Source organism: Notothenia coriiceps, unplaced genomic scaffold (assembly GCF_000735185.1).
Source record: "Notothenia coriiceps isolate Sejong01 unplaced genomic scaffold, NC01 NC01_scaffold00020081, whole genome shotgun sequence".
Classification (NCBI taxonomy): Eukaryota; Metazoa; Chordata; class Actinopteri; order Perciformes; family Nototheniidae; genus Notothenia; species Notothenia coriiceps.
In genome coordinates, this window is record NW_011352782.1 from 563,191 (window position 1) to 575,505 (window position 12,315).

The window sequence follows — 12,315 nt, forward strand, 5'->3', positions numbered from 1 at the left end:
CTGTTTAGATCTGGAGTGCTCTCTGTCAAAGAAATCTGAGGTGCAGAGCCACGGTGGTTATTATTCATAGGTGCCTGAAAAAAAGGTAATATTTGGAGTAGTTCAGTTTTTGGATCTATCAAAACACATATGCAGGTGTATGTACCAAGCCCTCTAAACTGGTTGTCTACCTGAAGGTTAAACTCTGGCAATGACATTCCGAGTTCAACAAGGTGTTGTCCCCCAAAGTTTGATCCTGTTTGGGAGCAGATGTGAAACAATCAACAATCAATCTTCAAATAACATCATGTAAAATGCAGTAGTCTTTGTGTCTGCTGTCCAAACCTGGAGCTGTAGTTTTGACCGATTCCGTTTTAAGAGGACTCAAGGAGCAACGCTGTTCATCCATTCGTCCACGCTGAGAGTAACTCATTATGTTGTTGATCTGCTCATGTTCTCGGGCTTCCTGCTGAACATCAGCCACTTGAATCTTAAATGTAATATAAGAATATGATCTATACAACAACATATGAAGCTTTCAACAGATTCTAAAAAGATTACTTGGAAATATCAGTCAAAAATATAAAGCTAACAAAAAAGCACTGACAGCAAAATGGACACAAACTTCAAAGCATGGGAATGAATGATAGGCTGTAAAGGTCTTACCAGCACATTGTTGGTAGCTTCTGATTTCGAGTCCACTCCAGCATCTGCCATCATGAACAACTAACCGAAAAAGAGAAAGTGTCTACTACTGAAAACTCAATCAAATGTTTAACAGAACAGCAAGTTAGACAAACGTACTTGCTGTGAGTGAAAGAGAACCTATTCAATCCAACTATTGTATGTGCAATGGAAAATGTTTAACCTGATGCACCTCCAGATATGTACTGAATAAAGCTTGGTTGCTGCTTTTAAACAGATTTAAGTCCTAAGTATTAACCCATTGCCATTAAGACCCAAGCCAGTGCTCCGGTTGTGTAATCCCAGATGAAAACATAATCCTCGACATGGAGAGAGATGATCTTTTCAACTGTTGGTTTACATATTCCTGCTTCCGATCTAACTCTGTACTTTGAGTTCATATTTTCATTTTGAAGGCCAAACATTGTCGGTATATATAGCAAGAACAATATGCCCATGTTATGATATTAAGAAAACAGTCGTAAATCTCGTTAAAAATCTAATCTTGATATTGTAGTGACCACTCATTAATACACTGGGTTACATAATTCACACATGGAACTACAGTTGGGGGTATTGTTCCCACACGGACATGTTATGTGTTGTTTATATATATTGTGTGCCCTCCTGGCTTCTCTCTCTTCTTCCCGGACTGCAACCGGACAACATGACCTTAATTGCTCCCAAATAAAGTACCCTTTTGCACCTTCATTGCACCGCCTCCGACTCCCTATCTCTCGGCACTACAATATATACAATTGTTCTTAAGAAAAGTATGTTTCAAAACACTGATTGGTCAAAGCTTAACTCATTTAAAGTCAAAGGGAGGATAAGACATTTTCAGCCTACATTGATCACATATTACATAAATATTCACACACAACATATACAACAAATTAAAGTATATCATCTTAAAAGTAAGGATATTAAGAGAGCATGTGTACATGTGGTTGAATGAGTTATTCAAGTTAAAAGATCTCCACAATGATTTCCTGATGTTGGGATAACAACGTTGATAAAATTGAGCATTAGTTGAGATTATTTGATCAAATATTTGAAACAAATGTTATGCAGATTAAAATGATTCTAGATGACTTCACAAGACAATTTAAAGTTGATATCAAGTTTATTGTATTACTCATTTTTCAACAACAAAGAAACACAGCCATCACACTTGCTCCCAGCAATATATTAAAGAATATGGTAAACATTTAAGCCTTCATAAAACAGCAGTAGAGATATTACATCCTGAGATTAATTGACCACAAACAGGGGAAAAAAGGTACCCAGAGGGGAAAAAGGTAGCCAGAGGGGAAAAAGGTACCTAGAGGGGAAAAAAGGTACCTAGAGGGGAAAAAAGGCACTTCACACTGAATATACGATACATACTTCTACAGACTTATAGTCAAGTCAAAATATATTGATTGATTTTTGGTGTGAGATGGTCAGGTTTTGTGGGAGTGCTGCAATTTTTTACACAAATTAGGGAAATCATATATTGTAGTAACAAAAATAAGAATTTGAATCACAACAGTTAAATAATCCAAATATTAATTCTATCTAGTTAAATATTTTATATAATTTTAAATCACAGTAGCATACGGAACCCCATTTACAACAAACTAATACAAATAGTTTTCTAAAACAAAACAAAGAATCACAAATGTTTCCATTCATGGCTACATCTAAGATTCCTCCCCATGCTTCACTTCAGACGTGGAAGATGATGCGACAGAATGCAAGTAACCAGCCTCTCAAATGCAGGACTAAACCCTTATTCCAGTGTATCTTTCCCTATTTCAGGTGAACTATCTAACTATCAGGATTAGGAACTTGGTCCAGACTCTTCAGGTCATCCAGGAAGCTTGTTGGAGTCAGGATGTGAGAAGAACCTGTCAAGGAGAAAGTGATATTAATACTAAAAAGGCTCAACCTTGAATTGTTGGGATACAGAATTGTGGCCTTTTCAACATTGATTCTCACCAATTAGCACTTCCCATTTCCCATCAGTGGCTCGAGTGACTTCATAGGCGGAGCGCATCTCCGATTGAGACACTCCACCGATCACAAATATAATCAGCCGAGGGCCAGTGCGATATTCTGTCGGAGATTTATTTTTGTGCCAGTGTCCAAAACGTGCACTGCTGTAAAAGAATCAAACAACATGTCATTTTTATTAAAGGTTCGGCTTGTTTGTAAATGTCAATTATATTACACTGTAATCAATCAATAATCCAATTATAGAAACTACTAATAGCATTATATCATTAAAAAAATGTATGGAAAAATCCTATAAATCAATTGAACAGACTCAGAACGCCCAACTTTTCTCAGTCTGGAAGCAAATGTCTCCATCACAAACAGAGAAGGGCTTTACACACTATCTCTGTCAATGTGTGTCATTATGTAACCTCTTTACCAACGACTATGTCCGGTTCTGTATTGCCAGCCCAAAATAACCCTTCAAGAGTACATACTACTGTTAATATTAATGACTACTCAGTTTTAATTCTGCACTTTGCTAGAAAGGAAAGACACGAGCACGGTGCATTATAGAGATTATGAGTGAACCCAGGTCCATTAGAGTGGTTTGTATAAGCACCATCACCATGACAGGCATTCCTCGGGGGATTAGAGAGTAGGCAAAGCACTACTTGATTCATTTCACCTTTTCAGCTCCATATGACACAAGCCTGACTCCAACTCAGTTACAGGGATAAAAGCTTTTATTTGACAAAATTATTCTGTCTATCCCAGTTAATATGTTTGCTTATACAAAAATAAAACACAAAAATACTACATTTTCCTTGGAATACAAAGAAATTCAATATTACTTATTAACCAGTTATTTATTTATAAAATTGTAATTAAGTAAAGGGCGCTGTACAATAGCTGCCCACTGCTCCTAGTACTAGGATGGGTAAAAAGCAGGGGAAAATGTTCACTGTGTGTTCTGTACATGAACATGTGTGACCAATAAAGAGGGTTTCAACCTCCGATTCTCCAAGTTTAGTTCATATGGGAGGATATTTTTGATGATAATATATTTGATTAGTTTTTTTGAAAATTATTTAACTTTTTTTAGCATATTGTTTATTATATTATAACTTAGTACTTATTTAACGCATTTAAGATATGCAGCACTAAGCTGTCTGTGGCTCTTTCCTGCTGTAACGCTGCAAATTTCCTCTCTGTGGGACTAATAAAGGTATTCTGATTCTGATTTAGATATGTATCTTCTGTTTCCACCCACCTGACTGCAGTCTGAGTTGTGTTGATGGGAGCGGGGTCAGAGAGGAAGGGCCACTGCTTTCTGTCCAGTTTGTCGTCTATGGCATTCTGCAATCGAGAAACACAGAGAGTAAAACGCAGAGAAAAGCTGTGTCAGCAACATCAGGAATCTAACTTTGGCTTTACTACCTCCATGACGTCTTTCATGATGGGTGTCCATCTAGAGAGCTGGTACGTGCTCTCCGTGCGCTCTTTCCGATCTGGCAGCGTGTTCCCTGCATTGCGGCCCTAACAGACAATACGAGGTATGTAAGAAAAACTGAGGAAAAATGATGTTTGAGAATATAACCAAACTAATGAAGAAATTCACCCCAGCTATCAGGTTACAGCCCAGGTTCTGCAGGTTGGTGATGATGTTGCTGTCGGCCTGTATGTTTGCGTGCTGGATGAGCTTGGTAAGGTTCTCCTCCCCAATGCCTATATCGATAAAAAAAAAAAAGATAAAACAGTGAAGGCAATGATAACACTCAATTGTCTGCTTTACACTTATTATCAAAGCTTATGGCAATGTTAAAGCTCCTAATTAAAATGGTTAAAAATGTTGAATTGGTCCAAAAGGAAAATATTTGGACAAAGACGCACCTTTTTTCTTGTGGAATATGTAGAGCAGTATGATGCGGATTTTGTCATAGACCTCAATTTCATTGTTGAGGAGCACAGGAACAATGCTCTTCATGGCATCCTTAAGAGGTTCCCCTTCTGCATTTGCTCCCATTGCCAAGTCCTGTGAATAACAACATGCTGGTTGACCATTAACTTTAACTAGCATCTCAATCAACAGTTAACTTTAATCAGCTGACACACGACTCACAGGGCAGCTGACACAGGAGGATGACTTGCCTTTTAAACTTTACAACAAGTTCTTTATAGTCTTACAAGTTGGAACATATGCTGTAAACTGCTCTGTATAGCAATAGTCTCATAATGTATTTTTAAATAGTCACTGAACAGAAGAAAGTTGAATCTGAATCTTTCCTAGAATGGGCATTATTACTCACTTTTAACTCTGGGATTTCCCTTTAATGACCTACGTAAAAACTCTTGTCAAGATCTATGATGAATTTTGACACAGCCTAAAGGTAAATCAACACTTTTTGTGAGCAAATTAAACTAGAGAGTGGCTATACAAGAGCACATCAAAAATACATCACATGGTTTAGTTCATAACTTTACACACATACATATGTATTGCCAAAACAATGTACAGCACTAAAACAAACGACAGCTGACAGAGAGCCATTGCTGTTTGGATCCCACCGTCAATCTGTGAGCCAAGACATGCCTTTTGGATTAATGAGGCAGCTTTCAGACATGCTGTCAATCCATTAGTGTAGTGATAGACTTATTTAAAAAGGCACCATAAACACTTGCATTTCAAAATGCCACAACCATGCGTAGATTGACATTGCCTGTGTGCATGCATCTCATTTAATACTGGACTAAATATGGCAGAGTACCCCCCCCCCCACCCCCCCCTCAGGGAGACAAAGCATGTGTGGCTCATAAAAACAACACACAGGAGCTTGCTGATGGTCTGAACCTTGGCCTCATCCCAGTCTCATGTTGATGAAAGGATTTACACATTGCCAAGCAGTACATATATCACGTGTCATTAAAAGTCCTTTCCACTCAGTAATGACTTCCTTTGCATTGCTGTTGATATATGGATGTCCATTCCAGAACTTCCTATGTGATTGTATGATTCTCTTACTAAATGTAAGATCAGTGGAGCTATAAATAAATATGCCACCCTGTAGAGGTCACTTATCATGCTTAGGGGGTGAGACAGAGTCATTCTGAAAATAACTGACTGAAATGATGTTTCTCCAACAATGCATAAGCATGAACAGGCACATTCCAAGAATACCGAGTAAAAAGGTAATCTATGGGTGCTTTTATCTTCAGGGATCAAGGGAGAATTACCGTATCATGTTTCTATTTATACCTCCGACTAAATGTACAGGACGGAAGTGTAACTTCACCCCATGTATTGCCATACTAATGTGGATTAAAATGAACTGGACCTCCAGTGTAAGTGAAGAAAATACATCAATGTGAATATTTGTATGGCCTAATAGCTCAGAGTCTATATGTCAATTAAACCTTTCAAAAGATAATTAATTTCACTTTCACACTCCACAAGAGTACCAACCTGTTCCACTTCACAAAGCTTATCGATAGACGCCTTGAATTTTTTCATACAAGCCTCGGCAAGGTGCAAGTGAGTAGAGTACTGTGAAGGAAAATAAGTAAGGATTATTTATTCATGAATGAATTTGAGGTTAAAACCAAATCAAGTGATTTACAAAACCAATAAAACACTTCTAAGCTACAGGCAAGACTGGCAAATCGGATATGAAATAGAAAATGTTTGGAGCAATTTGCGGATTAATGTTGTGATGGACAGTCAATGTAAAGTCCAATTAACTACAAGTGTTAATCATTTAGTTGTAAATAAAGATTTGTTCAAACAAGCTTTTAAATATACTGTCAGAAGTGGTCGTAATAAAATATGTTCAAAATAGTGATTGAGGAAGAAAATAACTCAATGATATGTATATTCTTCAAATCATTTTTTTTAGAGTGTACCTGCTTTACAATACAAACATAGATATCAGACAATAATACTCATCGTGAGGGGCTGGTTTATCTTTGTCCCACTCACCATACTCAGCTCCTTTTGGTACTGTGGCATCTTCTTTAACATCTGAGAGAGATCTTTTATGTTGGACTGAAATAGAAAACATTTCATTATAACATAACAGATATGTCATATTATGAACATCTATCATGTGAGTACAGCCAGCAACACTCACATTGTCAGTGCACATTCTCTTGCTCTCACAAAAGGAGCGAAGAAGCTCTGTCACTTTCCTGCAACAAAGGGTTTTGAGAAAGATGAGTCACCTTATCCAGAAATACATGTTATTAAGTAATAATATTACTAAGAAACCAAAGCGTAACTCAGTTTTATGTTATATTTAAAAACATTACAGTCCTAATTAACTAATACAGTTACTAGTACTTATCATAAATCCTCAAAATTACTGCACTCACTTTTGTGCTTTGACATATTATAAACATCAATTTAAAAAGGGAAAATGTAAGGCTTAATTATGCCACAACATGTGTTTATTTTATTACTGCACACTAAAGGGGATTTAATTAATATGATTAAATCACTATTTTCATTACTCTTAACCAAATATGATGTTACTTGTTTAATGGCAAAGTATGATATCGAATTGCTAATTCTTCGAGTGCATACAAAGCAAAGTGTGTTTTGAAGTTGCAACATAGAAACAAGAAAAAAACAATGGCCAGAAATTGTTAGGAAAGGTTAAATTTAAACTAAATTGTGTGAAGATATTATCATCTAGTCGTGACAGACTTACTTAGTGACGTCAGCAATATGCATGTGTCTGAGCTGGATCCAGAGCTCATCATCTTCGTCCAATAACACATCTCTGTTATTTGAATCTCCAATGCCAGTTGTCTGATAACTACAAACATTTAAAAAAGGAAAACAGAGTTGAATTTGGAGAAATCGAATGTGATGAGTACAATATAGAAAACGATGTTCACTCACCTGTAGATGTCCTGTTTGATGTCTAGCAAGTCATACGCCATTGCCTGGAAGGTCAACTCATGTAGAATGGGTGAGATGGGATCAAACCCACGATCGACAATCAGAAGCTGGGACCGAGCCTTGTCTGCACCCTAAAAACCATAAATATATGTTCTTACACAGACCAAATGTAAAAATGAATTCATAGATGCATTTTTACTTAGTCAACTGTACCCCTTGTTATCATTTTGTGAGTCTGTCATGCAGTGAAAGTCTTATACGCTTTTATAAATAGATGTTTTGATATCACAGTATGATGCAGGATGAGGAAGCGTTTCAGGAAACTAGTCGAGTACAGAAAAGATAAAGAGTAAGAGAGCACAACATGGAAGAACTTCAGATGTATGCAGAGAAGAAGAGAACAGTAATACATGCCTGTTAAGACCCATTTCAGGAGCAAGGAAATGTCAGCTAAGAAAGACAGAAAAGAAGAGAAGTCCAGCAAAGCATGAGAAAAATAATCAACGGGAAACAAAAGTCAGAAACCACAGAACGTCCACAACATGTGACAGAGAAGAGCAGAAGAATCCCAACGGAAATGTATTCTCTAACAGGAAAAAATTGATTTAGCAGAAAAAAGCGGTATGCAAATTAAGAATACAATAAAATCAAAACAGTCGGGGTCCCTACTGCTTAAGGCCAGATGTATTAAAGACTTGCTAAAGCCAAACAGAAATACATTTATGATCAATTTTCCAAACAGGTTGACACTCCAGATCTGCTTGATGAAGCTTTTCATTTGAATCAATGTTACCGGATGTTTTTTTAAGTTAATTTTGAAGACCTAGACTTTAAAAGTTACCTGCAGGAACCCTGACAGTAGGGCACATCATTGTTGTGCACTATTTTTTGTTTTTTTATTTGTATTTTATAATATATGTTGCATTTTTGGAGGAGCTCGGGTCATACGAATGTCATTGCCATTTCTACAATGTAGCTTATGTGCATTATTACAATAAAACTTTTGAATTTGAATTGAATTTGGTGCTCTAAGTACTTCCTAACCTCTCCCATGCTTGGGTTGTCTGCTTTGTGAGCAATAAGGCGCTGGTAGACCTCTTCAGCCAGTCTAGCATTCTCCTCCGGTCCCCTAAGAGAGAGCAAAGTATACAACTGAATGAACAAACTCAGAGGAAAACTAATTTCACTCTACTTTTATGCAGGGCTTCCATACTTGCGGTAACGGATTGCAGGGTACTCCTTAAGTGTGTCACACAGGGTTGCAATCTGCTCCGCCAAAATTTCCATCAATTTCCCTTTGTCTTCATTTGGCTTAGTACTATAGAAGGAGAACATGGAGGACGGATCATCCAGAGAGAAAACCTGTAGGGGCGAGAGGGCATGAGGTTTGCCTAAATGTAACCGTAACTGCATTATTCATATTTTTACATTAACTTTGACAAATTACTTTGTGTGTTGTGAAAGGTGTCATTCGTTGTAAATCACGGAGAGCTCTAGGGGAGCATTTTAGTGTGGACTCTTTCATTAACAGCCTCAGTAGGCAGCAGTTAAAGTGAAAACATCTCTGATAAACCTAAGCCGGCTGCACAGCACCAAACCAAAACATAGCTAAAACAAAACTGGATAAGGACAGTGTGGATAAAATAACCAGGTTTGTTAAAGTAAAAACGGAGAGTCTTACCTGAGACTCATACGGCAGGAAAGCAACATTAATCTCTTTTAAAGTCTTGACGACTTTGGAAACTCTGGATCTCCCAATCTCAGCAAAAAGACCATCCGGACAAGCTATGCAAGCAAACATAGGTCAATTAGAAATGGCAATAGCTTTTTGGTAATACATTTTTTTTTACATTCATACATAAAATGTTTTAATGTTTGCAGCGTACATTTAAGAAAAGCTGTTTCCTATGTTTGTATACCATTTCATTTAAATGCAAATATGCAGAGTACACTGTATACACACAGACACACAAACAGATTATCTTACTATCAGTGAAGAAGATGTGTGCTGCTTTGTAAGTTAAGGCAGCATCTTTGAAGTCGTTAATGAGAGCACGGACTGACTGAAATTGAAAAAAATGAGTAGAAATTTTTTGGAAATACAGTGACGACAGAACATTGCAGATTGATCTCAGAGATAAAAACTCCACAGGTTACCTTCTCCACGGGTGAAATCAAGTAAATAGCCTCGAGACTAGAGATGGGCTCCCTTCGTTTATTGATGTCCTCCACAACTGAAAAGGAGAAAGCAGAGAACTTTAGTCTCAACAAGCTGCCATAGACACTGTTGCTCTTTTAAAAACCAGGCAACCTAAAACTAAATCTGAGCCTTGGCTAAATGACACGACTCGGGCTGTCCGACGGGATTGCCGTAGAGCTTAGCGTGAATGGAAAAAGGACAAACTGCAAGTTTCATTTCAAATGTTGAGGGAGTGTTGGCGTCTCCATCAGATCACCGTGAAAGAGGCAAAAAGCAAACATTTATCTGACATCTTTCTGTCAAACCATCACAAGCCACGTGTTCTGTTTCAGACTATTGATTTGGTCCTTAATGCCCCCCAGAATACCGTTATGGAGACCTCTACTGCGGTCTGTGAAGACTTTCTTTACTTTTGTATTAATAAGGTAAACTCCACTAGAACTCAAATCTCTGCTCCTGCAAATGACCCCTCAGTTCCTGCACTGTGCTCTCCTGTCTTTAATCACTTTGAGCCTGTAGCTCTGTCTTTTGTACAGGAGATTGTCTCCAAGTTAAAGCCCTCTGGTTCTCCAAATGACCCTGTCACGCCTCGACTTTTTAAAGAGGTTTTCCCCACTGTTGGACCATCTGTGCTGGCAGTTTTAAACAGCAGCCTGCTCTCAGGGAAGGTCCCTGAAAACCTGAAGCCTGCAGTACCTCGTATTAAAAGACCCAGCCTGGATCCCACAGTTCTGGTTAATTTTAGGCCCATTTCCAAAATGCCTTTTATGTCAAAGATCCTGGAGAAGATTGTCTACAATCAAATTATGTTTTTTCTGGAAGAGAATAATATACTGGAGGTTTTTAAATCCGGTTTTAAAACTATGCACAGCACTGAAACAGCGCTTTTAAGAGTTTTTAATGACATCCTTTTCCCCTCACCCCACAGTCACCAACTTACGTCACAACTGTCTACCCAAAACTCACTACAAAACTTACCGGACAGTCCCTCCTTCTTAGAGACCTAACCAACTAAATGAAGACACGAAACCCAGGTACAGGACAAGTATGTGGGTAGAAGACAACTCGAATTTAACCACCTGGTCTACCGGAATTCAAGAGGTCGTTTAAAGAACTATTTGAACTCTTAATTTAAAAGGCAGCTACTACCGGTAGACAGGTCGGACGCTCCGTCGTTTTCGTCGGGGTTTGGGTTATTACGAGGGGAGGTGGTATTGAAGTTAAACCCTACTCCAAAACCTACAACACGGGAAAAAAAGAGTTGTGTATCGCAACCACAAGGAAGGGTTTGTTGAAGGTTGGGAAACCAAAGTAGAAGGTGTCTTATTAAAACCGGTCATCACGACACCTTGTAGGTCCACGAAGAAAACGTTTGAAGTTTGCACGTTCGTTACAAAACAGACCTGTCGTCACCGAAGGAGGTAAAATACTGATTGAATACGTCTTAGGTCCATTACCACTGTTTCCGTACCTAGTGTCAGAGTTTGACGTTGACATATCTCACTTTGTCGAATGAAACCGATCACAGTCCACTAGTTCCTGAGCCTAAATCGGTGCTGTATTTGTCCTGAGTTTCGAACAAACTCAAGTACGCCAGAGTAAAAGTAATGGTTCCAAGCATAACAACAACGCACACTGAATACGTTCCTTGAGGTCCAGCATGTCTTTACACAGTCGCCACGGATAGTTTTGTTAACCTGCCTGCCAAAAGGTAAGTGACTGATATTCCTTTAGACGATGGTAGTCTCAGGATTTGACAGTAGATCCGTGCATCGTCACCCGATTAATCACTCGGCCGAAGAACATCTTCCTGTATGTTCTGACATGATATCAGCTCGTCCGATCGCACCTTTACGCTACGGTACTAATACCCTTTTACCTGGCGTTTATCCCTCTTACGTCCCTCCGGATTTATACCGGGACACCCTGGTGTATGTCCTCCACCTAGTCTCTACTGAGCCTCAGTGGGTCCGACTGTCTCTTTCAAGATAGGAAGTCTTATACTGACCTTGGTAAGGTCCCGAAAGGGGAGTTACGGGTGGGTGCGAGGTTCGGCTCTCTAGTCCTACAGTACGCTGCTAGCTTTCGTTCGTCAATTTCAGTTACTNTAATGTAGACTAGTTGGACAAAATCATGCTCAACTGTTCCATTACTATGTGAACTGTTTTAGGGGTCGACTTTTATACCGTTCTCCCACTTGCTGTTGGGTGTAGGTGAAAGTAGGAGGACATTTCTGTTCACATCGCTGACATTTGTCACAGGTAAATCTTGCAGGTATGCAACAAAAATGACGTTGTCACACACCAACAAGCTGGACTGCATACTTGCATTAATCTCTAAACGCATATCTGCATGTGAATGCAGAAATACACTTATCCTCGTCAGGCTTCTGGGTTCCAGGGTTGAACTTTTACAGCATTGCCTATCATAGCATAGCATAGCCTATCCTAGCATAGCATATCCTCGTGTCTTTTATTTTGAAATATGTTCTTTGACTTCCGGTCCACCGGACTGCTTTTCTTCAATCTTCAATACAAAACGGAAAATTGAATGAAGTTGTTATCAAAAACCA

General features: G+C 38.6%; 1 protein-coding gene across 3 annotated transcripts in view; it reads right to left on the minus strand.

The window, feature by feature from the left end:
* Positions 1-1,770: 1,770 nt before the first annotated feature.
* stxbp2 (syntaxin binding protein 2) overlaps positions 1,771-12,315 on the minus strand; it is a 14,338-nt gene continuing 3,793 nt past the window's right edge. For 2 of the 3 annotated variants that reach the window (XM_010779317.1, XM_010779319.1), the window contains exons 4-19: positions 9,701-9,777; positions 9,531-9,606; positions 9,225-9,328; positions 8,757-8,905; positions 8,588-8,672; positions 7,544-7,674; positions 7,350-7,457; positions 6,771-6,828; positions 6,620-6,685; positions 6,107-6,187; positions 4,537-4,678; positions 4,265-4,371; positions 4,084-4,182; positions 3,917-4,002; positions 2,647-2,807; positions 1,771-2,555 (exon numbers count right to left, since the gene is read on the minus strand). In XM_010779317.1, the coding sequence (XP_010777619.1) occupies positions 2,476-2,555; positions 2,647-2,807; positions 3,917-4,002; positions 4,084-4,182; positions 4,265-4,371; positions 4,537-4,678; positions 6,107-6,187; positions 6,620-6,685; positions 6,771-6,828; positions 7,350-7,457; positions 7,544-7,674; positions 8,588-8,672; positions 8,757-8,905; positions 9,225-9,328; positions 9,531-9,606; positions 9,701-9,777 (1,610 nt within the window). In that variant the 3' untranslated portion in view covers positions 1,771-2,475. The remainder of the gene's footprint in view (positions 2,556-2,646; positions 2,808-3,916; positions 4,003-4,083; positions 4,183-4,264; positions 4,372-4,536; positions 4,679-6,106; positions 6,188-6,619; positions 6,686-6,770; positions 6,829-7,349; positions 7,458-7,543; positions 7,675-8,587; positions 8,673-8,756; positions 8,906-9,224; positions 9,329-9,530; positions 9,607-9,700; positions 9,778-12,315) is intronic. The other variant, XM_010779318.1, reaches the window with a different exon arrangement.